This window comes from Heptranchias perlo, chromosome 13 (genome assembly GCF_035084215.1).
Source record: "Heptranchias perlo isolate sHepPer1 chromosome 13, sHepPer1.hap1, whole genome shotgun sequence".
Classification (NCBI taxonomy): Eukaryota; Metazoa; Chordata; class Chondrichthyes; order Hexanchiformes; family Hexanchidae; genus Heptranchias; species Heptranchias perlo.
Window position 1 is genome coordinate 64895456 of NC_090337.1, and position 26183 is coordinate 64921638.

General features: G+C 52.2%; 1 protein-coding gene across 1 annotated transcript in view; it reads left to right on the forward strand.

Annotated features, from left to right (window-relative positions):
• Positions 1–10842: 10842 nt before the first annotated feature.
• Positions 10843–26183, forward strand: part of LOC137331664 (LIM and senescent cell antigen-like-containing domain protein 2) — a 216773-nt gene continuing 201432 nt past the window's right edge. The window contains exon 1 of the mRNA XM_067995608.1: positions 10843–11139. Within this exon, the coding sequence (XP_067851709.1) occupies positions 11129–11139 (11 nt within the window). The 5' untranslated portion in view covers positions 10843–11128. The remainder of the gene's footprint in view (positions 11140–26183) is intronic.

A 26183-nucleotide genomic window follows, 5' to 3' on the forward strand; every position in this document is an offset into this window, starting at 1 on the left:
ACTATAACCTGGTGTTGTAAGACTCCGTATTTTTCAATGTACTCTTCCTTATCTATTGGCCAACTCTGTCTTCCATTTCCTGGCCAGGATTTTGGAGGCGTTTTGCAATCCAGGACAATAAGGGTGATGAGAAGCAGTCTGGATGGTACAGTTGATTATTGCACTCCCCTTTTCTGAGACCTGAACTTAAATTTAGCCCAGACTAGAACAAAAGGGGAAGTTAGAAGATTTATTTTCTATGCACAAGGTTATTAGACAATGGAATGCTTTACTACAAGTGATTAATGAGGCAGAGTCTCATCTGCTCCCAAAAAAAAGCCCCTCGTGCAAGTTTTTTTTTATTCGTTCATGGGATGTGGGCATCGCTGGCGAGGCCAGCATTTATTGCCCTTGAGAAGGTGGTAGTGAGCCGCCTTCTTGAACCGCTGCAGTCCGTGTGGTGAAGTTTCTCCCACAGTGCTGTTAGTAAGGGAGTTCCAGGATTTTGACCCAACGACGATGAAGGAACGGCGATATATTTCCAAGTCGGGATGGTGTGTGACTTGGAGGGGAACGTGCAGGTGGTGTTGTTCCCATGTACCTGCTGCGCTTGTCCTTCTAAGTGGTAGAGGTCGCAGGTTTGGGAGGTGCTGTCGAAGAAGCCTTGGCGAGTTGCTGCAGTACATCCTGTGGATGGTACACACTGCAGCCAGTGTGCCGGTGATGAAGGGAGTGGATGTTTAGGGTGGTGGATGGGGTACCAATCAAGTGGGCTGCTTTGTCCTGGATGGTGTCGAGCTTCTTGAGTGTTGTTGGAACTGCACTCAACCAGGCAAGCGGAGAGTATTCCATCACACTCCTGACTTGTGCCTTGTAGATGATGGAAAGGCTTTGGGGAGTCAGGAGGTGAGTCACTCGCCGCAGAATACCCAGCCTCTGACCTGCTCTTGTAGTCACAGTATTTATGTGGCTGGTCCAGTTAAGTTTCTGGTGAGTGGTGACCCCCAGGAAGTTGATGGTGGGGGATTCAGCGATGGTAATGCCGTTGAGTGTCAAGGGGAGGTGGTTAGACTCTCTTGTTGGAGACGGTCATTGCCTGGCACTTGTCTGGCACGAATGTTACTTGCCACTTATCAGCCCAAGCCTAGATGTTGTCCAGGTCTTGCTGCATGCGGGCACGGACTGCTTCATTATCTGAGGGTTTGCGAATGGAACTGAACACCGTGCAATCATCAGCAAACATCCCCATTTCTGACTTTATGATGGAGGGAAGGTCATTGATGAAGCAGCTGAAGATGGTTGGGCCTAGGACACTGCCCTGAGCAAATCCTGCAGCAATGTTCCAGGGCTGAGATGATTGGCCTCCAACAACCACTACCATCTTCCTTTGTGCTAGGTATGACTCCAGCCACTGGAGAGTTTTCCCCCTGATTCCCATTGACTTCAATTTTACTCGGGCTCCTTGGTGCTACACTTGGTCAAATGCTGTCTCGATGTCAAGGGCAGTCACTCTCACCTCACCTCTGGAATCCATGTTTGGACCAAGGCTGTAATGAGGTCTGGAGCCGAGTGGTCCTGGCGGAACCTAAACTGAGCATCGGTGAGCAGGTTATTGGTGAGTAAGTGCCGCTTGATAGCACTGTCGACGCCACCTTCCATCACTTTGCTGATGATTGAGAGTAGACTGATGGGGCGGTAATTGGCCGGATTGGATTTGTCCTGCTTTTTGTGGACAGGACATACCTGGGCAATTTTCCACATTGTCGGGTAGATGCCAGTGTTGTATCTGTACTGAAACAGCTTGGCTAGAGGCGCAGCTAGTTCTGGAGCACAAGCCTTCAGCACTACAGCCGAGATGTTGTCGGGTCCCATAGCCTTTGCTGTATCCAGTGCATTCAGCCGTTTCTTGTTATCACGTGGAGTGAATCGAATTGGCTGAAGACTGGCTTCTGTGATGGTGGGGATATCGGGAGGAGGCCGAGATGGATCATTCACTCGGCACTTCTACTGAAGATGGTTGCAAACGCTTCAGCCTTGTATTTTGCACTCACATGCTGGACTCTGCCATCATTGAGGATGGGGATGTTTACAGAGGCTCCTCCTCCCGTTAGTTGTTTAATTGTCCACGCCATTCATGACTGGATGTGGCAGGACTGCAGAGCTTTGATCTGATCCGTTGGTTGTGGAATCGCTTAGCTCTGTCCATAGCACGTTGCTTCCGCTGTTTAGCATGCATGTAGTCCTGAGTTGTAGCTTCACCAGGTTGGCACCTCATTTTTAGGGACGCCTGGTGCTGCTCCTCTTCTACACTCCTCATTGAACCAGGGTTGATCCCCTGGCTTGTTGGTAATGGTGGAGTGAGGAATATGCCGGGCCATGAGGTTACAGATTGTGCTGGAATACAATTCTGCTGCTGCTGATGGCCCACAGGACCTCATGGATGCCCCGTTTTGAGCTGCCAGATCTGTTCTGAATCTATCCCATTTAGCACAGTGATAGTGCCACACAACATGTTGGATGGTGTCCTCAGTGCGAAGACGAGACTTCATCTCTACAAGGGCTGTGCGGTGGTCACTCCTACCTATACTGTCATGGACAGATGCATTTGTGACAGGCAGATTGGTGAGGACGAGGTCAAGTAGGTTTTTCCCTCGTGTTGGTTCACTCACCACCTGCCGCAGGCCCAGCGTGGCAGCTATGTCCTTCGGGACTAGGCCAGCTCGGTCAGTAGTGGTGCTACCGAGCCACTCTTGATGATGGACATTGAAGTCCCCCACCCAGAGTACATTCTGTGCCCTTGCTGCCCTCAGTGCTTCCTCCAAGTGGTGCTCAACATGGAGGAGGACTGATTCATCAGCTGAGGGAGGGCGGTAGGTGGTAATCAGCAGGAGGTTTCCTTGCCCATGTTTGACCTGATGCCATGAGATTTCATGGGGTCCAGAGTCAATGTTGAGGACTCCCAGGGCCACTCCTGACTGTATATCACCGCGTACTGTAAGTTGTGTAGTGTTACACTTGATAAGTAAAGTTGACAGTAAAAATATGTCAATGGTGCTCATTTTCCCTGGGTCTTGTCTCAAATATCACTCTGGAGTGTTGGATCTGTTGCTTGTGATTTAATTTTGAGAGCCAGAAACTCTGTTCCCTTCCTGTGCCTTAAACAACCTGAGGTGGATTGTCATAACTGAATCTAACTGTTTGGTTACTGGATGATTCAAGTTTACCCCTGAAAATATGGATCTATGGTACCAGTGTGTCATCAGAATCCCTTTTAACTCTACAGCAGTGCCTGTATTTTATGCCTGAAGCCCAAATTTTGTAGTTGGACCCTTAATGTAAATTTCACTGCCTGCCCTAAACAGCATTCAAGAAAGTAAGTGGACCATTCGATCTCAGACACACAGCTAAACCAAATGCTTTTTAATTTTTACAGCAAGCAACATAGATGGCTTCATATGGTATATATAAAATAACATAAAAAGAGGCATCATCCCATGTACAGTATCATCAGTCTCAATGTCAACCTTCCTTTACAACCAGAGGAACTAACCTTCTACTTAGTGCCAGTGGTTTAGCTGTGTGTCTGAGATCGAATGGTCCACTTACTTTCTTGAATGCTATTTAGGGCAGGCAGTGAAATTTACATTAAGGGTCCAACTACAAAATTTGGGCTGGAGGCATAAAACACTGGTGGGAAGGATAGATGCCGGGACCACTGTTGTTCACAATTTAATAAACAATTTGGACTCGGGAATTGGAAGTACAATTTCAAAATTTGAGGACGACGCCAAATTGTGGGGTATAGTTAATACTGAGGAGGACCGCGACAAAATACAGGAAGACATTAATAAACTTGCAGACTGGGTGTGTAATTGGCAAATGAATTTCAATATAGATAAATGTGAGGTGGTGCATTTTGATAGGAAGCATAAGGGGGCCACATACTGTTTGGATAATAAGAGTCTAAATGGGGTAGAGGAACAGAGGGATCTGGGGGTACAGATTCACAAATCACTAAAAGTAGCAACGCAGGTTAATAAAACCATAAAAAAAGGCACACCAAGCACTGGGGTTCATTTCTAGAGGGATAGAATTGAAAAGCAGGGAAGTTATATTAAACTTGCATAGATCCTTGGTTAGACCACACTTGGTGTACTGTGAACAGTTCTGTTCATATTATAAAAAGATATAAAGGCACAGGAGAAGGTACAAAAAAGATTTACCAGGATGATACCAGAACTGAGAGGTTATACGTAACAGAAAAGATTGAACATGCTGGGGCTGTTTTCTTTGGAAAAGAGAAGACTGAGGGGTGACCTGACAGAGGTCTATAAGATTATGAAAAGGTTTGATAGGGTAGACATAGAGAAGATGTTTCCACTTGTGGGGGAGTCCAGAACTAGGGGCCATAAATATAAGATAGTCATTAATAAATCCAATAGGGAACTCAGGAGAAACTTCTTTACCTAGAGTGTGGCACTCGCTACCACATGGAGTGGTTGAGGCGACTAGCATAGATGCATTTAAGGGGAAGCTAGATGAGGGAGAAAGGAATAGAAGGATATGTTGATAGAGTTCGATGAAGAAGGGTGGGAGGAGGCTCGTGTGGAGCATAAACACCGGCATAGACCAGTTGGGCTGAATGGCCTGTTTCTGTGCTGTACGTTCTATGTAATTTTAAGTAATACATTATCACAAATAAAAACAGAAAATGCTGCAAACACTCAGCAGGTCAGGCAGCATCTGTGGAGAGAGAAACACAGTTAACGTTTCAGGTTGATGACCTTTCATCAGAACTGGAAGAGGTTAGAGATTTAACAGTTTACAAGCAAGTACAGAGTCAGGGAAAGAAGGGGATTGGGAGGGGGGGTGTGGGGAAGAACAAAGGGGAAGATCTGCGATTGGGAGGAGGGCAGGAGTGATTAAATGATCAAAGGTATGATGGTGCAAGGCGAGGGGAGTGGTAATAGGATAAGTAAAGAAAACAAAGATGAGACTGGAGGAGCTGTAAATGGTAACAGCAGAACCATCACCAGCACCTGCTATCGGAAAAAATGGAAGTAGTGGTTATGATCTAAAGTTGTTGAAATCAATGTTGAGTCCGGAAGGCTGTAAAGTGCCTAATCCAAAGATGAGGTGCTGTTCCTCGAGCTTCCATTGAGCTTCATTGGAACAGTGAACCATTACTGAGGCGTGATTGCAATATGACCAAGGTTGGGAACGAAACATTCCAGGGTACTTGACTTTTCGAAAAGACAGATAGAATGGAAAAGGAGGGGGGGGGTTGCCCTGATAATAAAGGATGACACCTGCAGCCTCCCTCCTTCCCTTCCCTCTCTCACTGTCTCTCTCCTTTTCTGTTGAGAGTCTGATTAATTTAATTAAATTCAAAAAGCAAGGAAGCCCCTCTCCCGGCAATCTGCAACGACTTGGGGAGAGGCGGTTTACCTTTAATAAAGGTCATTAGAACCATAAAAATAAAAAAAAATAGAGGATGACATAAGGACAGTGGTGAGAAAGGATCTGGGCTCGGAAGATCACGAAGTAGAATCAGTATGGGTGGAAATAAGAAATAACAAGGGGGAGAAAACACTGGTGGGAGGAGTTTATAGGCCCCCTAACAGTAGTTATAGTGTTGGACAGAGTATTAATCAAGAAATAAGAGGAGCTTGTAACAAAGGTAATGCAATAATCGTGGGGGACTTTAATCTTCATACAGACTGGACAAATCAAATTGGCAAAAGCGGTTTGGAGGACGAGTTCATGGAATGTATTCGGGACAGTTTCTCTGCCCATGATTCCTCCACACTGCTGAACCCCAATCTCAATCAAATTAATGGGAAATACCATCTCTAGGGAACCAAATTATCCCGACGCAAAGAAGAATAGTGGAAGTCTGGAATTCTCTTCTCCCAAAGGCTGTGGATGCTGGGGGTCAATTGAAATTTTCAAGTGTGAAATTGACAGATTTTTGTTGGGTAAGGGTATCAAGGGATATGGAGCAAAGGCGGGTAAATGGAGTTGAGATACAGATCAGCCATGATCTAATTGAATGGCGGAACAGGCTCGAGAGGCTGAATAGCCTACTCCTGCTCCTAGAGGAACATAGGAACATTGGAACAGGAGTAGGCCATTCAGCCCCTCGAGCCCGCTCCGCCATTTGATAAGATCATGGCTGATCTAACTCCATATACCTGCCTTTGGCCCATATCCCTTAATACCTTTGGTTGGCAAAAAGCTATCTCAGATTTATAATTAGCAATTGAGCTAGTATCAATTGCCGTTTGTGGAAGAGAGTTCCAAACTTCCTTTGTGTGTAGAAGTGTTTTCTAGTCTCACTCCTGAAAGGTCTGGCTCTAATTTTTAGACTGTGCCCCCTACTCCTAAAATCCCCAACCAGCGGAAATAGTTTCTCTCTATCCACCCGATCTGTTACCCTTAATATAAACTTCGATCAGATCACCCCTTAACCTTCGAAACTCCAGAGAATACAACCCCAATTTGTGTAATCTCTCCTCGTAACTTAACCCTTGAAGTCCGGGTATCATTCTAGTAAACCTACGCTGCACTCCCTCCAAGGCCAATATGTCCTTCCGAAGGTGCGGTGCCCAGAACTGCTCACAGTACTCCAGGTGCAGTCTAACCAGGGTTTTGTATAGCTGCAGCATAACTTCTGCCCCCTTGTACTCTAGTCCTCTAGATATAAAGGCCAGCATTCCATTAGCCTTATTGATTATTTTCTGCACCTGTTCATGACACTTCAATGATCTATGTACCTGAACCCCTAAGTCCCTTTGGACATCCACTGTTTTTAACTTTTTACTATTTAGAAAGTACCCTGTTCTATCCTTTTATGGTCCAAAGTGGATGACCTCACATTTGTCGACATTGAATTCCATTTGCCACAGTTTTGCCCATTCACCTAATCTATCAATATCGCTTTGTAATTTTATGTTTTCATCGACACTGCTTACAATGCCACCAATCTTTGTGTCATCGGCAAACTTGGATGTGAGACTTTCTATGCCTTCATCTAAGTCGTTACTAAATATTGTGAATAATTGAGGCCCTAAGACAGATCTCTGCGGGACTCCACTAGTCACATCCTGCCAATGTGAGTACCTACCCATTATCCCTACTCTCTGTCGCCTTTCACTCAGCCAACTTCCTAACCAAGTCTGTATTTTTCCCTCGATTCCATGGGCTTCTATCTTAGCTAACAGTCTCTTATGTGGGACTTTATCAAATGCCTTCTGGAAGTCCATATAAATAACATCCATTGACATTCCCCTGTCCACTACTTTAGTCACTTCTTCAAAAAATTCAGTCAGGTTTGTCAGGCACGACCTACCTTTCACAAATCCATGCTGGCTCTCTCTGATTAACTGAAAATTTTCGAGATGTTCAGTCACCCTATCCTTAATTATAGACTCCAGCATTTTCCCCACAACAGATGTTAGGCTAACTGGTCTATAATCCCCTGGTTTCCTTCTCTCTCCTTTCTTAAAAAGCGGAGTGACATGTGCAATTTTCAAATCTAGAGGGACGGTTCCTGAATCTGGAGAACTTTGAAAGATTATAGTTCGGGCATCTGCAATGTGCTCACCTACTTCCTTTAAAACCCTGGGATGGAAACCATCTGGTCCTGGCGATTTGTCACTCTTTAGTGCTATTATTTTCTTCATTACTGTTGTTTTACTTATGTTAATTTTATTGAGTCCCTGTCCCCGATTCAGTATTAGTTTTCTTGGGATTTCCGGCGTGCTATCCTCTTTTTCTACTGTAAATACTGACGCAAAGTAATCGTTCAACATGTCCGCCATTTCCCCATTGTCAATGACAATATCCCCACTTTTGGTTTCTAAGGGGCCAACACTGCTCCTGACCACCCTCTTTTTCCTAATATAACTATAAAAGTTCTTCGTATTGGTTTTGATATCCCTTGCAAGTTTCTTTTCATATTCTCTTTTTGTAGCTCTTACTATCTGTTTTGTGACCTTTTGTTGATCTTTGTATCTTTCCCATTCTCCAGGATCTGTGCCATTTTTTGCCTTTTTGTATGCCCTTTCCTTATGTCTTATACTGTCCCTTACCTCTTTAGTTGTCCATGGCTGTTTTTTTTGGCAAGTAGAGTTCTTGCCCTTCAGGGGTATAAACCGATTCTGTATCACGTTAAATGTTTCTTTAAACATCTCCCACTGATCATCAGTTGTTTTACCCATTAACAGATTTGCCCAATTTACTGTGGACAGTCTCTGTCTCATCCCATTGAAGTCGGCCGTACCCAAGTCTCGAATCTTAGCAGCTGACTCACTTTTTTTCCCTTTCAAACACTACGTTGAACTCGATCATGTTATGATCGCTATTGGATAGATGTTCACGCACAGTTAAGCCGTTAACTAAATCTGGTTCGTTACTCATTACTAAATCTAGTATGGCTTGCCCCCTTGTTGCCTCCAGGACATACTGCTGTAGAAAACTATGCCGGACACACTCAAGAAATTCACTACCTTTCTGACAGTTGCTAGTCTGCTTTTCCCAATCTATGTGAAGGTTAAAGTCCCCCATTAAGACCACTATGCCTTTATACAATCTAGCACTTCAGAGGTGCTGCCAGGGGTCCTATATACAACTCCCACTATAGTCTTAGATCCTTTCCTATTTCTCAATTCAACCCATAAGGCCTCTGTTGGCTGCTTACCTCTCGTTATATCCTCCTTTATCATTGAAGTGATTTCATCTCTAATCATTAAGTCTACTCCTCCCCCTCTTCCATTTTCCCTGTCTCTCCTGTAGACCTTATAACCCGGTATATTTAGTTCCCAATCCTGACCATCCTGCAGCCATGTCTCAGTAATAGCTATCATGTCATACCCTCCAATTTGAATTTGTGCCTGTAGTTCATTTAATTTATCCTTTATACTCCGTGCATTTGTATATAGAAATCTTAGTTGGTCCACACACCCGAGCCTGTCCTTCAGCTTTGATGCTGAGTTAATCACTTTACACCTTCTAGTTTTTACTTTATCTGTAGTGTCTAAAGTACACTCTCTTTCTGCTGCTCTACGCTTTTCCCTTTCACTTGTTCTTGAACAACTATTTGTACTATTTGTATTGTAAATTTCCCCTGGGTCCTCCCCTCTCTTGCTGCTCTCACTTTTACTCTCTTCTGACTCCCCGCTCAGGTTCCCATCCCCCTGCCACTCTAGTTTAAACCCTCCCCAACAGCAATAGCAAACCCCACTGCGAGGATATTAGTCCCGGATCTGTTGAGGTGCAACCCGTCTGACTTGTACAGGTCCCACCTTCCCCAGAATCGGTGCCAATTCCTCAGGAATCTAATTCCCTCCCTCCTGCACCAACCCTCCAGCCATGCATTCATCTGATCTATTCTCCTATTCCTGTACTCACTAGCACGTGGCACTGGGAGTAATCCTGAGATTACTACCCTTGAGGTCCTGCTTTTTAACTTACTTCCTAACTCCTTATATTCTGCTTGCAGGACCTCATCCCTCTTTTTACCTATGTCGTTGGTACCGATATGTACCACGACCTCTGGCTGTTCACCCTCCTCCTTCAGAATGTCGTGCAGCTGCACAGTGACATCCATGACCCTGGCACCAGGGAGACAACATACCATCCTGGAATCACGTTTGCGGCTGCAGAAACACCTGTCTGCTCACCGAACTATAGAATCCCCTATCACAATTGCTCTCTCGACCTTTCTCCTCTCCCCTCCTGAACAGCTGAGCCATCCATCGTGCTCTGGCTGCACTCCCCAGAGGAACCCTCTCCCCCACCAGTACCCAGAACTGAATACTGGTTGGAGAGTGAGATGCCCTCAGGGGACTCCTGCTCTACCTGTCTGGTCCTCCTTGTCTGTCTGGCGGTCACCCAGTCCCTCTCTGCCTGCACTCTCTTAATCTGCGGGGTGACCACCTCCTGAAACGTGCTGTCCATGAAACTCTCAGCCTTGCGGATGCACTGTAGTGACACCAGCTGCTGCTCAAGGTCCGAAACCCGGAGCTCGAGCTCCTCCAGCTGACGACACTTCCTGCACCTGTGGTTGTCCAGGACACGGGAAGAGTCCTGGAGTTCCCACATGGCACAGGTCGTGCATTCCACGGGTCTGAGCTGCCCTGCCATGCCTTAATTTGTTAATAAATATATTTACTAAATTAATCTATATTTCCATAAGAACTTTTAAGATCAGGAGCAACCATTTGTCAATCTGAGCCCCTGTTTCATTTCCCTTCTTATAATGAGCAGAGAACATTGGAACAATCTCAAGTAGTATTGGCCAGTTGAAGAGTTGTGAGTCTGCAGCCAGTGCCAGTTCCACTAAGAGCGAGTGGCACAGTCTTTGTCACCCCACCTTCTCCGGCCAGGAAGATGGGTTAGTGCTGCCTGCACAGCATCCTCCAATACAAGAGTGGGAGTCCCCTGAAAGGAGGCCCAGACACCCATGTGTTATCAACACTATCCTTCCACTCTTTTCTGCCAATTGTCTCTCTTCTATGGAAAATGTTGGTCCTTCAGGATAAGGCACCCACCATGGCGTCCGCCAAGTGGCTATTCGCGATGTGGGGCAAGTTATGCGACTGTGGGGAGCATCACAGCAGAGCCCATCTCTTGTCCACACCCCTCAGTATATTATGGGTTGGGGTTGCAGAATGAGACCCAAAGCAGGAACCCAGGGCTGATCTCCATGGTTCAGTTCAGCAAAACTCGGTGCAGACTGGGTTTCAACCGGCTGCCTTTGTTTATTGATCTTACACTGTCTCCCTGGAATGTATGAGACGATATTGGCCCTATTACTGGGGGAGGAGAGGACGATCACCTTCAGTGGAGCAGTGTTGAATGGGGCAGTTAATGGTGTGGTTTTCTGCAGGTCTTATTATGAAGATCCCAGGAGAGGGAGACAGTCTCTTTAAGGCGCTTTTTGCACTGATTTCAATCTGAGAATCTGGGCTGTTTATGAGCTTTGAACAGGTTCCAATCCCCTCTCGGGGAGCCGTCCCGTGATGTTGCCAAAAGCGGACTCGGCTGCCGAGCTCTCTCCTTTTTTGGGTTGAAAACTCATTCTCCAGATTTGCAGACACCTCGCCATTTGTAACGGGTGAGAGAGCGGAGACTCGCCGTGAGGACCATGACGGGAAGGTGAGGAGCCGCATCGCGCCCGGACAGGTTTAACATCAGAGGTCAACCTGAGGGCTCTGGGGCAGTGGCCCTGAGAAGGGAGGGGAAGATCTGAGTGAGAGGGATTGTGAAATGAGGGAGATAAGGGGGAGGAGGTGTGAGAGGGGTATGAGTGGGCAGGAGGTGAGGGTGATTGGAGAGTGGATGAGGGGTTTGAGTGAGAGTCAGGGTGTGGGGTGTGAGTGTTTGAGAGAGACAGGGCGTGGGGTATGAGAGAGAGAGAGTGTGTGGGATATGAGAGTGTGTAGGAGAGCCAGGGTGTGGGGAATGAGAGAGTGAGAGTGAGAGAGAGAGGGTGTGGGGTATGAGAGAGTGAGAGAGAGAGGGTGTGGGGAATGAGAGAGTGAGAGAGAGAGGGTGTGGGGTATGAGAGAGTGAGAGAGACAGGGTGTGGGGTATGAGAGAGTGAGAGAGAGAGGGTGTGGGGTATGAGAGAGTGAGAGAGAGGGGGTGTGGGGTATGAGAGAGAGGGGGTGTGGGGTATGAGAGTGAGTGGGAGAGACAGGGTGTGTGGGGTATGAGGGTGTGTGGGGTATGAGGGTGTGTGGGAGAGAGAGTGTGTGGGGTATGAGAGAGTGAGAGGGGTATGAGGGTGTGTGGGAGAGACAGGATGTGGGGTATGAGAGTGTGTGGGGTATGAGAGTGTGTGGGAGAGACAGGGTGTGGGGTATGAGAGAGTGAGAGACGGTGTGGGGTATGAGAGTGTGTGGGAGAGACAGGGTGTGTGGGAGAGACAGGGTGTAGGGTATGAGAGAGTCGGAGAGACGGTGTGGGGTATGAGAGAGTGTCGGAGAGACACGGTGTGGGGAGAGAGAGAGAGGGTGTGGGCTGTGAGGTGGGGAGAGGGGGTGTGGGCTGTGAGGTGGGGAGAGGGGGTGTGGGCTGTGAGGTGGGGAGAGGGGGTGTGGGCTGGGAGAGGGAGAGGGAGAGAGAGGGGGTGTGGGCTGTGAGAGGGAGAGAGAGGGGGTGTGGGCTGGGAGAGGGAGAGGGAGAGAGAGGGGGTGTGGGCTGTGAGAGGGAGAGAGAGGGGGTGTGGGCTGGGAGAGGGAGGGTCAGGGAGAGGGAGGGTCAGGGTGCGGGCTGGGAGAGGGAGGGTGCGGGCTGGGAGGGGGAGGGTGCGGGCTGGGAGGGGGAGGGTGCGGGCTGGGAGGGGGAGGGTGCGGGCTGAGAGAGGGAGGGTGCGGGCTGAGAGAGGGAGGGAGGGGGAGGGTGCGGGCTGAGAGAGGGAGGGAGGGGGAGGGTGCGGGCTGAGAGAGGGAGGGAGGGGGAGGGTGCGGGCTGAGAGAGGGAGGGAGGGGGAGGGTGCGGGCTGAGAGAGGGAGGGAGGGGGAGGGTGCGGGCTGAGAGAGGGAGGGAGGGGGAGGGTGCGGGCTGAGAGAGGGAGGGAGGGGGAGGTGCGGGCTGAGAGGGGGAGGTGCGGGCTGGGAGGGGGAGGGAGGGGGAGGGTGCGGGCTGGGAGGGGGAGGGAGGGGGTGCGGGCTGGGAGAGGGAGGGAGGGGGAGGGTGCGGGCTGAGAGAGGGAGGGAGGGGGAGGGTGCGGGCTGAGAGAGGGAGGGAGGGGGAGGGTGCGGGCTGAGAGAGGGAGGGAGGGGGAGGGTGCGGGCTGAGAGAGGGAGGGAGGGGGAGGGTGCGGGCTGAGAGGGGGAGGGTGCGGGCTGAGAGAGGGAGGGAGGGGGAGGGTGCGGGCTGAGAGAGGGAGGGAGGGGGAGGGTGCGGGCTGAGAGGGGGAGGTGCGGGCTGAGAGGGGGAGGTGCGGGCTGAGAGAGGGAGGGAGCGGGCGGAGAGAGGGAGGGAGGGAGGGAGGGAGAGAGGGAGGGAGGGAGAGAGGGAGGGAGGGAGGGAGAGAGGGAGAGAGGGAGGGAGGGGGAGGGTGCGGGCTGCGGGGAGGGGGAGTGTGAGAGACAATGTTGGAGACAGTGTGTGGGTATGAGAGAGAGAGAGAGAGAGACAGGGTGTGGGGTATGAGAGAGAGAGAGACAGGGTGTGGGTTAGGAGAGAGAGAGAGACAGGGTGTGGGGTATGAGAGAGTGTCGGAGAGACACGGTGTGTGGGTATGAGACAGCTTTGGAGACAGGGAGAGGGGTATGAGTGAGAGTGAGTGACAGGGTGTGTGATATTTAAGAGTGAGAAAGAGTGTGCAGCATGCGAGAGTTTGACAGACAGGATTCGAGGTATGAGAGTGAGTTGGAAACAGGTTATGGAGTGTGAGAGACACTGGGAGACAGAGTGTGGGGTATGAGAGAGAGAGAGAGACAGGGTGTGGGGTAGGAGAGAGAGATAGGTGTGGGGTATGTGAGAGAGAGAGACAGGGTGTGGGGTATGAGAGAGAGAGAGAGACAGGGTGTGGGGTAGGGGAGAGAGAGAGAGAGACAGGGTGTGGGGCATGAGAGAGAGAGAGAGAGACAGGGTGTGGGGTATGTGAGAGAGAGAGACAGGGTGTGGGGTATGAGAGAGAGAGAGACAGGGTGTGGGGTAGGAGAGAGAGAGAGAGAGACAGGGTGTGGGGTATGAGAGAGAGAGACAGGGTGTGGGTTATGAGAGAGAGAGACAGGGTGTGGGGTAGGAGAGAGAGAGAGAGACAGGGTGTGGGGTATGTGAGAGAGAGACAGGGTGTGGGGTATGAGAGAGAGAGACAGGCTGTGGGGCATGAGAGAGAGAGACAGGGTGTGGGGTATGTGAGAGAGAGAGACAGGGTGTGGGGTATGAGAGAGAGAGAGACAGGGTGTGGGGTAGGAGAGAGAGAGAGACAGGGTGTGGGGTATGAGAGAGAGAGAGAGACAGGGTGTGAGGTATGAGAGAGAGAGAGACAGGGTGTGGGTTATGAGAGAGAGAGAGACAGGGTGTGGGGTAGGAGAGAGAGAGAGAGAGACAGGGTGTGGGGTATGAGAGAGAGAGAGAGAGACAGGGTGTGGGGTATGAGAGAGAGAGAGAGACAGAGTGTGGGGTATGAGAGAGAGGGAGAGACAGAGTGTGGGGTATGAGAGAGAGAGAGAGACAGGGTGTGGGGTATGAGAGAGAGGGAGAGACAGGGTGTGGGTTATGAGAGAGAGAGAGACAGGGTGTGGGGTAGGAGAGAGAGAGAGAGAGACAGGGTGTGGGGTATGAGAGAGAGAGAGAGAGACAGGGTGTGGGGTATGAGAGAGAGAGAGAGACAGGGTGTGGGGTATGAGAGAGAGAGAGAGACAGAGTGTGGGGTATGAGAGAGAGAGAGAGACAGAGTGTGGGGTATGATAGAGAGAGAGAGACAGAGTGTGGGGTATGAGAGAGAGGGAGAGACAGGGTGTGGGGTATGTGAGAGAGAGACGGGGTGTGGGGTATGAGAGAGAGAGACAGGATGTGGGGCATGAGAGAGAGAGACAGGGTGTGGGGTATGTGAGAGAGAGAGACAGGGTGTGGGGTATGAGAGAGAGAGAGAGACAGGGTGTGGGGTATGAGAGAGAGAGAGACAGGGTGTGGGGTATGAGAGAGAGAGAGACAGGGTGTGGGGTAGGAGAGAGAGAGAGAGACAGGGTGTGGGGCATGAGAGAGAGAGACAGGGTGTGGGGCATGAGAGAGACAGGGTGTGGGGCATGAGAGAGAGAGAGACAGGGTGTGGGGTATGAGAGAGAGAGAGACAGGGTGTGGGGTAGGAGAGAGAGAGAGAGACAGGGTGTGGGGGATGAGAGAGAGAGACAGGGTGTGGGGCATGAGAGAGAGAGACAGGGTGTGGGGCATGAGAGAGAGAGACAGGGTGTGGGGTATGAGAGAGAGAGAGACAGGGTGTGGGGTATGAGAGAGAGAGAGACAGGGTGTGGGGTATGAGAGAGAGAGAGACAGGGTGTGGGGTATGAGAGAGAGAGAGACAAGGTGTGGGGTATGAGAGAGAGAGAGAGAGACAGGGTGTGGGGTATGAGAGGGAGAGACAGGGTGTGGGGTATGAGAGAGAGAGAGAGACAGGGTGTGGGGTATGAGAGAGAGAGAGAGACAGGGTGTGGGGTATGAGAGAGAGAGAGACAGGGTGTGGGGTATGAGAGAGAGAGGCAGGGTGTGGGGCATGAGAGAGAGAGACAGGGTGTGGGGTATGAGAGAGAGAGACAGGGTGTGGGGTATGAGAGAGAGAGACAGGGTGTGGGGTATGAGAGAGAGAGACAGGGTGTGGGGTATGAGAGAGAGAGACAGGGTGTGGGGTATGAGAGAGAGAGACAGGGTGTGGGGTATGAGAGAGAGAGACATGGTGTGGGGTATGAGAGGGAGAGAGAGAGACAGGGTGTGGGGTATGAGAGGGAGAGAGAGAGACAGGGTGTGGGGTATGAGAGAGAGAGAGAGACAGGTTGTGGGGTATGAGAGAGACAGGTTGTGGGGTATGAGAGAGACAGGGTGTGGGGTATGAGAGAGAGAGAGACAGCGTGTGGGGCTTGAGAGAGAGAGACAAGGTGTGGGGTATGTGAGAGAGAGACAGGGTGTGGGGTATGAGAGAGAGAGACAGGGTGTGGGGTATGAGAGAGAGAGAGACAGGGTGTGGGGTATGAGAGAGAGAGACAGGGTGTGGGGTATGAGAGAGAGAGAGAGACAGGGTGTGGGGTATGAGAGAGAGAGAGAGACAGGGTGTGGGGTATGAGAGGGAGAGAGACAGGGTGTGGGGTATGAGAGAGAGAGAGAGACAGGGTGTGGGGTATGAGAGAGAAAGAGAGACAGGGTGTGGGGTATGAGAGGGAGAGAGACAGGGTGTGGGGTATGAGAGGGAGAGAGACAGGGTGTGGGGTGTGAGAGAGAGAGACAGGGTGTGGGGTGTGAGAGAGAGAGACAGGGTGTGGGGTATGAGAGAGAGAGAGAAGGTGTGGGGTGAGAGAGAGAGAGAGAGAGACAGGGTGTGGGGTGTGAGAGAGAGAGAGAGAGACAGGGTGTGGGGTGTGAGAGAGAGAGAGACAGGGTGTGGGGTATGAGAGAGAGAGACAGGGTGTGGGGTATGAGAGAGAGAGAGAGACAGGGTGTGGGGTATGAGAGAGAGAGAGAGAGACAGGGTGTGGGGTGTGATAGAGAGAGAGACAGGGTGTGGGGTGTGATAGAGAGAGAGACAGGGTGTGGGGTATGAGAGAGAGAGACAGGGTGTGGGGTATGAGAGAGAGAGAGACAGGATGTGGGGTATGAGAGAGAGAGAGACAGGGTGTGGGGTATGAGAGAGAGAGAGAGACAGGATGTGGGGTATGAGAGAGAGAGAGAGACAGGATGTGGGGTATGAGAGAGAGAGAGAGAGAGACAGGGTGTGGGGTATGAGAGAGAGAGAGACAGGGTGTAGGGTATTAGAGAGTCGGAGAGACGGTGTGGGGTATGAGAGAGTGTCGGAGAGACACGGTGTGTGGGTATGAGACAGCTTTGGAGACAGGGAGAGGGGTATGAGTGAGAGTGAGTGACAGGGTGTGTGATATTTAAGAGTGAAAAAGAGTGTGCAGCATGCGAGAGTTTGACAGACAGGATTCGAGGTATGAGAGTGAGTTGGAAACAGGTTATGGAGTGTGAGAGACACTGGGAGACAGAGTGTGGGGTATGAGAGAGAGAGATAGGGTGTTGGGTATGAGAGAGAAAGACAGGGTGTGGGGTATGAGAGAGAGACAGGGTGTGGGTTATGAGAGAGAGAGAGAGAGAGACAGGGTGTGGGGTATGAGAGAGAGAGACAGGGTGTGGGTTATGAGAGAGAGAGAGAGAGAGACAGGGTGTGGGGTAGGAGAGAGAGAGAGAGACAGGGTGTGGGGTAGGAGAGAGAGAGAGAGAGAGACAGGGTGTTGGGTATGAGAGAGAGAGAGACAGGGTGTGGGTTATGAGAGAGAGAGAGAGAGACAGGGTGTGGGGTAGGAGAGAGAGAGAGAGACAGGGTGTGGGGCATGAGAGAGAGAGACAGGGTGTGGGTTATGAGAGAGAGAGAGAGAGAGACAGGGTGTGGGGTAGGAGAGAGAGAGAGAGACAGGGTGTGGGGTAGGAGAGAGAGAGAGAGAGAGACAGGGTGTTGGGTATGAGAGAGAGAGAGACAGGGTGTGGGTTATGAGAGAGAGAGAGAGAGACAGGGTGTGGGGTAGGAGAGAGAGAGAGAGACAGGGTGTGGGGCATGAGAGAGAGAGACAGGGTGTGGGGTATGTGAGAGAGAGAGACAGGGTGTGGGGTATGAGAGAGAGAGAGACAGGGTGTGGGGTATGAGAGAGAGAGAGAGACAGGGTGTGGGGTATGAGAGAGAGAGAGACAGGGTGTGGGGTATGAGAGAGAGAGAGACAGGGTGTGGGGTATGAGAGAGAGAGAGACAGGGTGTGGGGTAGGAGAGAGAGAGAGAGACAGGGTGTGGGGTATGAGAGAGAGAGACAGGGTGTGGGTTATGAGAGAGAGAGAGATAGACAGGGTGTGGGGTAGGAGAGAGAGAGAGAGAGACAGGGTGTGGGGTATGAGAGAGAGAGACAGGGTGTGGGGTATGAGAGAGAGAGACAGGGTGTGGGGCATGAGAGAGAGAGACAGGGTGTGGGGTATGAGAGAGAGAGAGACAGGGTGTGGGGTAGGAGAGAGAGAGAGAGAGACAGGGTGTGGGGTATGAGAGAGAGAGACAGGGTGTGGGTTATGAGAGAGAGAGAGAGAGACAGGGTGTGGGGTATGAGAGAGAGAGAGACAGGGTGTGGGTTATGAGAGAGAGAGAGAGAGACAGGGTGTGGGGTAGGAGAGAGGGAGAGAGAGAGACAGGGTGTTGGGTATGAGAGAGCGAGACAGGGTGTGGGGTATGAGAGAGAGACAGGGTGTGGGTTATGAGAGAGAGAGAGAGAGACAGGGTGTGGGGTATGAGAGAGAGAGACAGGGTGTGGGTTATGAGAGAGAGAGAGACAGGGTGTGGGGTAGGAGAGAGAGAGAGAGAGACAGGGTGTGGGGTAGGAGAGAGAGAGAGAGACAGACAGGGTGTTGGGTATGAGAGAGAGAGAGACAGGGTGTGGGTTATGAGAGAGAGAGAGAGAGACAGGGTGTGGGGTAGGAGAGAGAGAGAGAGAGAGAGACAGGGTGTGGGGTATGAGAGAGAGAGACAGGCTGTGGGGCATGAGAGAGAGAGACAGGGTGTGGGGTATGTGAGAGAGAGAGACAAGGTGTGGAGTATGTGAGAGAGAGAGACAAGGTGTGGGGTATGAGAGAGAGAGAGACAGGGTGTGGGGTATGAGAGAGAGAGAGACAGGGTGTGGGGTATGAGAGAGAGAGAGAGACAGGGTGTGGGGTAGGAGAGAGAGAGAGAGACAGGGTGTGGGGTATGAGAGAGAGAGACAGGGTGTGGGTTATGAGAGAGAGAGAGAGAGAGACAGGGTGTGGGGTAGGAGAGAGAGAGAGAGACAGGGTGTGGGGTATGTGAGAGAGAGACAGGGTGTGGGGTATGAGAGAGAGAGACAGGGTGTGGGGCATGAGAGAGAGAGACAGGGTGTGGGGTAGGAGAGAGAGAGAGACAGGGTGTGGGGTAGGAGAGAGAGAGAGAGAGACAGGGTGTGGGGTATGAGAGAGAGAGAGAGACAGGGTGTGGGGTATGAGAGAGAGAGAGAGACAGGGTGTGGGTTATGAGAGAGAGAGAGAGAGACAGGGTGTGGGGCAGGAGAGAGAGAGAGAGAGACAGGGTGTGGGGTATGAGAGAGAGAGAGAGAGACAGGGTGTGGGGTATGAGAGAGAGAGACAGGGTGTGGGGTATGAGAGAGAGAGAGACAGGGTGTGGGGTAGGAGAGAGAGAGAGACAGGCTGTGGGGTAGGAGAGAGAGAGAGAGAGAGACAGGGTGTGGGGTATGAGAGAGAGAGAGAGAGACAGGGTGTGGGGTATGAGAGAGAGAGAGAGAGACAGGGTGTGGGGTATGAGAGAGAGAGAGAGAGAGACAGGGTGTGGGGTCGGAGAGAGAGAGAGACAGGGTGTGGGGTAGGAGAGAGAGAGAGAGAGACAGGGTGTGGGGTCGGAGAGAGAGAGAGAGACAGGGTGTGGGGTAGGAGAGAGAGAGAGAGAGACAGTGTGTGGGGTATGAGAGAGAGAGAGAGACAGAGTGTGAGGTATGAGAGAGAGAGACAGGGTGTGGGTTATGAGAGAGAGAGAGACAGGGTGTGGGGCTTGAGAGAGAGAGACAGGGTGTGGGGTATGTGAGAGAGAGACAGGGTGTGGGGTATGTGAGAGAGAGACAGGGTGTGGGGTATGTGAGAGAGAGACAGGGTGTGGGGTATGTGAGAGAGAGAGACAGGGTGTGGGGTATGAGAGAGAGAGACAGGGTGTGGGGTATGAGAGAGAGAGAGACAGGCTGTGGGGCATGAGAGAGAGAGACAGGGTGTGGGGTATGTGAGAGAGAGAGACAGGGTGTGGGGTATGAGAGAGAGAGAGAGACAGGGTGTGGGGTATGAGAGAGAGAGAGAGACAGGGTGTGGGGTATGAGAGAGAGAGAGAGAGACAGGTTGTGGGGTAGGAGAGAGAGAGAGAGACAGGGTGTGGGGGATGAGAGAGAGACAGGGTGTGGGGCATGAGAGAGAGAGACAGGGTGTGGGGCATGAGAGAGAGAGAGACAGGGTGTGGGGCATGAGAGAGAGAGACAGGGTGTGGGGTATGAGAGAGAGAGAGACAGGGTGTGGGGTATGAGAGAGAGAGAGAGACAGGGTGTGGGGTATGAGAGGGAGAGACAGGGTGTGGGGTATGAGAGAGAGAGAGACAGGGTGTGGAGTATGAGAGAGAGAGACAGGGTGTGGGGGATGAGAGAGAGAGACAGGGTGTGGGGTATGAGAGAGAGAGACAGGGTGTGGGGTACGAGAGAGAGAGACAGGGTGTGGGGTATGAGAGAGAGAGACATGGTGTGGGGTATGAGAGAGAGAGAGACATGGTGTGGGGTATGAGAGAGAGAGAGACATGGTGTGGGGTATGAGAGAGAGAGAGACAGGGTGTGGGGTATGAGAGAGAGAGAGACAGGGTATGGGGTATGAGAGGGAGTGAGACAGGGTGTGGGGTATGAGAGAGAGACAGGGTGTGGGTTATGAGAGAGAGAGAGAGAGAGAGACAGGGTGTGGGGTATGAGAGAGAGAGACAGGGTGTGGGTTATGAGAGAGAGAGACAGGGTGTGGGTTATGAGAGAGAGAGAGAGAGAGACAGGGTGTGGGGTAGGAGAGAGAGAGAGAGAGACAGGGTGTGGGGTATGAGAGAGAGAGAGACAGGGTGTGGGTTATGAGAGAGAGAGAGAGAGACAGGGTGTGGGTTATGAGAGAGAGAGAGAGAGACAGGGTGTGGGGTATGAGAGAGAGAGAGACAGGGTGTGGGGTATGAGAGAGAGAGAGACAGGGTGTGGGGTAGGAGAGAGAGAGAGAGACAGGGTGTGGGGTATGAGAGAGAGAGACAGGGTGTGGGGTATGAGAGAGAGAGACAGGGTGTGGGTTATGAGATAGAGAGAGAGAGACAGGGTGTGGGGTAGGAGAGAGAGAGAGAGAGAGACAGGGTGTGGGGCATGAGAGAGAGAGACAGGGTGTGGGGCATGAGAGAGAGAGACAGGGTGTGGGGTATGAGAGAGAGAGAGACAGGGTGTGGGGTAGGAGAGAGAGAGAGAGAGAGACAGGGTGTGGGGTATGAGAGAGAGAGACAGGGTGTGGGTTATGAGAGAGAGAGAGAGAGACAGGGTGTGGGGTAGGAGAGAGAGAGAGAGAGACAGGGTGTGGGGTATGTGAGAGAGAGACAGGGTGTGGGGTATGAGAGAGAGAGACAGGCTGTGGGGCATCAGAGAGAGAGACAGGGTGTGGGGTATGAGAGAGAGACAGGGTGTGGGGTAGGAGAGAGAGAGAGACAGGGTGTGGGGTATGAGAGAGAGAGAGAGAGACAGGGTGTGGGGTATGAGACAGAGAGAGAGAGACAGGGTGTGGGGTAGGAGAGAGAGAGAGAGAGAGACAGGGTGTGGGGTATGAGAGAGAGAGACAGGGTGTGGGGTATGAGAGAGAGAGACAGGGTGTGGGGTATGAGAGAGAGAGACAGGGTGTGGGGTATGAGAGAGAAAGACAGGGTGTGGGTTATGAGAGAGAGAGAGACAGGGTGTGGGGTATGAGAGAGAGAGAGACAGGGTGTGGGGTAGGAGAGAGAGAGAGAGACAGGGTGTGGGGTATGAGAGAGAGAGAGACAGGGTGTGGGGCATGAGAGAGAGAGAGACAGTGTGTGGGGTATGAGAGAGAGGGAGAGAGACAGGGTGTGGGGTATGAGAGAGAGAGAGACACACAGTGTGGGGTATGAGAGAGAGAGAGAGACAGGGTGTGGGGTATGAGAGAGAGAGAGAGAGACAGGGTGTGGGGCTTGAGAGAGAGAGACAGGGTGTGGGGTATGTGAGAGAGAGACAGGGTGTGGGGTATGAGAGAGAGAGAGAGACAGGGTGTGGGGTATGAGAGGGAGAGACAGGGTGTGGGGTATGAGAGAGAGAGAGACAGGGTGTGGGGTATGAGAGAGAGAGACAGGGTGTGGGGTGTGAGAGAGAGAGACAGGGTGTGGGGTATGAGAGAGAGAGACAGGGTGTGGGGTATGAGAGAGAGAGACAGGGTGTGGGGTATGAGAGAGAGAGACAGGGTGTGGGGTATGAGAGAGAGAGACAGGGTGTGGGGTATGAGAGAGAGAGAGACAGGGTGTGGGGTATGAGAGAGAGAGAAAGAGAGACAGGGTGTGGGGTATGAGAGAGAGAGAGAGACAGGGTGTGGGGTATGGGAGAGAGACAGGGGGTGGGGTATGAGAGAGAGAGACAGGGTGTGGGGTATGAGAGAGAGAGAGACAGGGTGTGGGGTATGAGAGAGAGAGACAGGGTGTGGGGTGTGAGAGAGAGAGACAGGGTGTGGGGTATGAGAGAGAGAGACAGGGTGTGGGGTATGAGAGAGAGAGACAGGGTGTGGGGTATGAGAGAGAGAGACAGGGTGTGGGGTATGAGAGAGAGAGACAGGGTGTGGGGTATGAGAGAGAGAGAGACAGGGTGTGGGGTATGAGAGAGAGAGAAAGAGAGACAGGGTGTGGGGTATGAGAGAGAGAGAGAGACAGGGTGTGGGGTATGGGAGAGAGACAGGGGGTGGGGTATGAGAGAGAGAGACAGGGTGTGGGGTATGAGAGAGAGAGAGACAGGGTGTGGGGTATGAGAGAGAGAGACAGAATGTGGGGTATGAGAGAGAGAGAGAGAGAGACAAGGTGTGGGGAATGAGAGAGAGAGAGAGAGAGACAGGGTGTGGGGTATGAGAGAGATAGAGACAGGGTGTGGGGTATGAGAGAGATAGAGAGACAGGGTGTGGGGTATGAGAGAGAGAGAGAGACAGGGTGTGGGGTATGAGAGAGAGAGAGAGAGACAGGGTGTGGGGTATGAGAGAGAGACACAGGGTGTGGGGTATGAGAGAGAGAGACAGGGTGTGGGGTATGAGAGAGAGAGACAGGGTGTGGGGTATGAGAGAGAGAGACAGGGTGTGGGGTATGAGAGAGAGAGACAGGGTGTGGGGTATGAGAGAGAGAGAGAGAGAGAGGGAGAGAGACAGGGTGTGGGGTATGAGAGAGAGAGACAGGGTGTGTCTCGTAAGAGAGAGAGAGAGAGACAGGGTGTGGGGTATGAGAGAGAGAGAGAGACAGGGTGTGGGGTGAGCGAGAGAGAGAGAGAAGGTGTGGGGTGAGAGAGAGAGAGAGACAGGGTGTGGGGTGAGAGAGAGAGACAGGGTGTGGGGTGAGAGAGAGAGACAGGGTGTGGGGTATGAGAGAGAGACAGGGTGTGGGGTATGAGAGAGAGAGACAGGGTGTGGGGTGAGAGAGAGAGAGAGACAGGGTGTGGGGTGTGGGGTGAGAGAGAGAGAGAGACAGGGTGTGGGGTATGAGAGAGAGAGAGAGAGAGACAGGGTGTGGGGTATGAGAGAGAGAGAGACAGGGTGTGGGGTATGAGAGAGAGAGAGAGACAGGGTGTGGGGTATGAGAGAGAGAGAGACAGGGTGTGGGGTATGAGAGAGAGAGTGAGGGAAAGAGACAGGGTGTGGGGTATGAGCGGGAGAGAGACAGGGTGTGGGGTTTGAGAGAGAGAGAGAGAGAGAGTGAGAGAGACAGGGTGTGGGGTGAGAGAGAGAGAGAGAGACAGGGTGTGGGGTGAGAGAGAGAGAGAGAGACAGGGTGTGGGGTGAGAGAGAGAGAGAGAGAGACAGGGTGTGGGGTGAGAGAGAGAGAGAGAGACAGGGTGTGGGGTGAGAGAGAGAGAGAGAGACAGGGTGTGGGGTGAGAGAGAGACAGGGTGTGGGGTGAGAGAGAGACAGGGTGTGGGGTGAGAGAGAGACAGGGTGTGGGGTGAGAGAGACAGGGTGTGGGGTGAGTGAGAGAGAGAGAGAGAGAGACAGGGTGTGGGGTGAGAGAGAGAGAGAGACAGGGTGTGGGGTGAGAGAGAGAGAGACAGGGTGTGGGGTGAGTGAGAGAGAGAGACAGGGTGTGGGGTGAGAGAGAGAGAGAGAGACAGTGTGTGGGGTATGAGAGAGAGAGAGAGACAGGGTGTGGGGTATGAGAGAGAGAGAGACAGGGTGTGGGGTGAGTGAGAGAGAGAGACAGGGTGTGGGGTGAGAGAGAGAGAGAGAGACAGGGTGTGGGGTGAGAGAGAGAGAGAGAGACAGTGTGTGGGGTATGAGAGAGAGAGAGAGACAGGGTGTGGGGTATGAGAGAGAGAGAGAGAGAGACAGGGTGTGGGGTATGAGAGAGAGAGAGAGAGAGACAGGGTGTGGGGTATGAGAGAGAGAGAGAGAGAGAGACAGGGTGTGGGGTATGAGAGAGAGAGAGAGAGACAGGGTGTGGGGTATGAGAGAGAGAGAGAGAGACAGGGTGTGGGGTATGAGAGAGAGAGAGACAGGGTGTGGGGTATGAGAGAGAGAGAGACAGGGTGTGGGGTATGAGAGAGAGGGAGAGAGACAGGGTGTGGGGTATGAGCGGGAGAGAGACAGGGTGTGGGATTTGAGAGAGACAGGGTGTGGGGTGAGAGAGAGACAGGGTGTGGGGTGAGAGAGAGACAGGGTGTGGGGTGAGAGAGAGACAGGGTGTGGGGTGAGAGAGAGACAGGGTGTGGGGTGAGAGAGAGACAGGGTGTGGGGTGAGAGAGAGACAGGGTGTGGGGTGAGAGAGAGACAGGGTGTGGGGTGAGAGAGAGACAGGGTGTGGGGTGAGAGAGAGACAGGGTGTGGGGTGAGAGAGAGACAGGGTGTGGGGTGAGAGAGAGACAGAGTGTTGGGTGAGTGAGAGACAGGGTGTGGGGTATGAGAGAGAGGGAGAGAGACAGGGTGTGGGGTATGAGAGAGAGAGAGAGAGAGAGTGTGGGGTATGAGAGAGAGAGGGGGACAGGGTGTGGGGTCGGAGAGAGAGAGGGACAGGGTGTGGGGTATGAGAGAGAGAGAGACAGGGTGTGGGGTATGAGAGAGAGAGAGACAGGGTGTGGGGTATGAGAGAGAGAGAGAGAGAGACAGGGTGTGGGGCATGAGAGAGAGAGACAGGGTGTGGGGTATGAGAGAGAGAGACAGGGTGTGGGGTATGAGGGAGAGAGACAGGGTGTGGGGTATGAGAGAGTGAGACAGGGTGTGGGGTATGAGAGAGTGAGACAGGGTGTGGGGTATGAGAGAGAGAGAGAGAGACAGGGTGTGGGGTATGAGAAAGAGAGAGAGACAGGGTGTGGGGTATGAGAGAGAGAGACAGGGTGTGGGGTATGAGAGAGAGAGACAGGGTGTGGGGTATGAGAGAGAGAGACAGGGTGTGGGGTATGAGAGAGAGAGAGAGACAGGGTGTGGGGTATGAGAGAGAGAGAGAGAGACAGGGTGTGGGGTATGAGAGAGAGAGAGAGAGACAGGGTGTGGGGTATGAGAGAGAGAGACAGGGTGTGGGGTATGAGAGAGAGAGACAGGGTGTGGGGTATGAGAGAGAGAGACAGGGTGTGGGGTATGAGAGAGAGAGACAGGGTGTGGGGTATGAGAGAGAGAGAGAGAGAGAGGGAGAGAGACAGGGTGTGGGGTATGAGCGGGAGAGAGACAGGGTGTGGGGTTTGAGAGAGAGAGAGAGAGACAAGGTGTGGGGAATGAGAGAGAGAGAGAGACAGGGTGTGGGGTATGAGAGAGAGAGAGACAGGGTGTGGGGTATGAGAGAGAGAGAGAGAGACAGGGTGTGGGGTATGAGAGAGAAAGACAGGGTGTGGGGTATGAGAGAGAGAGACAGGGTGTGGGGTATGAGAGAGCGAGACAGGGTGTGGGGTATGAGAGAGAGAGACAGGGTGTGTCTCGTAAGAGAGAGAGAGAGAGACAGGGTGTGGGGTATGAGAGAGAGAGAGAGACAGGGTGTGGGGTGAGCGAGAGAGAGAGAGAAGGTGTGGGGTGAGAGAGAGAGAGAGACAGGGTGTGGGGTGAGAGAGAGAGACAGGGTGTGGGGTGAGAGAGAGAGACAGGGTGTGGGGTATGAGAGAGAGACAGGGTGTGGAGTATGAGAGAGAGAGACAGGGTGTGGGGTGAGAGAGAGAGAGAGACAGGGTGTGGGGTATGAGAGAGAGAGAGAGAGAGACAGGGTGTGGGGTATGAGAGAGAGAGAGACAGGGTGTGGGGTATGAGAGAGAGAGAGAGACAGGGTGTGGGGTATGAGAGAGAGAGAGACAGGGTGTGGGGTATGAGAGAGAGAGTGAGGGAAAGAGACAGGGTGTGGGGTATGAGCGGGAGAGAGACAGGGTGTGGGGTTTGAGAGAGAGAGAGAGAGAGTGAGAGAGACAGGGTGTGGGGTGAGAGAGAGAGAGAGAGACAGGGTGTGGGGTGAGAGAGAGAGAGAGAGACAGGGTGTGGGGTGAGAGAGAGAGAGAGAGACAGGGTGTGGGGTGAGAGAGAGAGAGAGAGACAGGGTGTGGGGTGAGAGAGAGAGAGAGAGACAGGGTGTGGGGTGAGAGAGAGACAGGGTGTGGGGTGAGAGAGAGACAGGGTGTGGGGTGAGAGAGAGACAGGGTGTGGGGTGAGTGAGAGAGAGAGAGAGAGAGACAGGGTGTGGGGTGAGAGAGAGAGAGAGACAGGGTGTG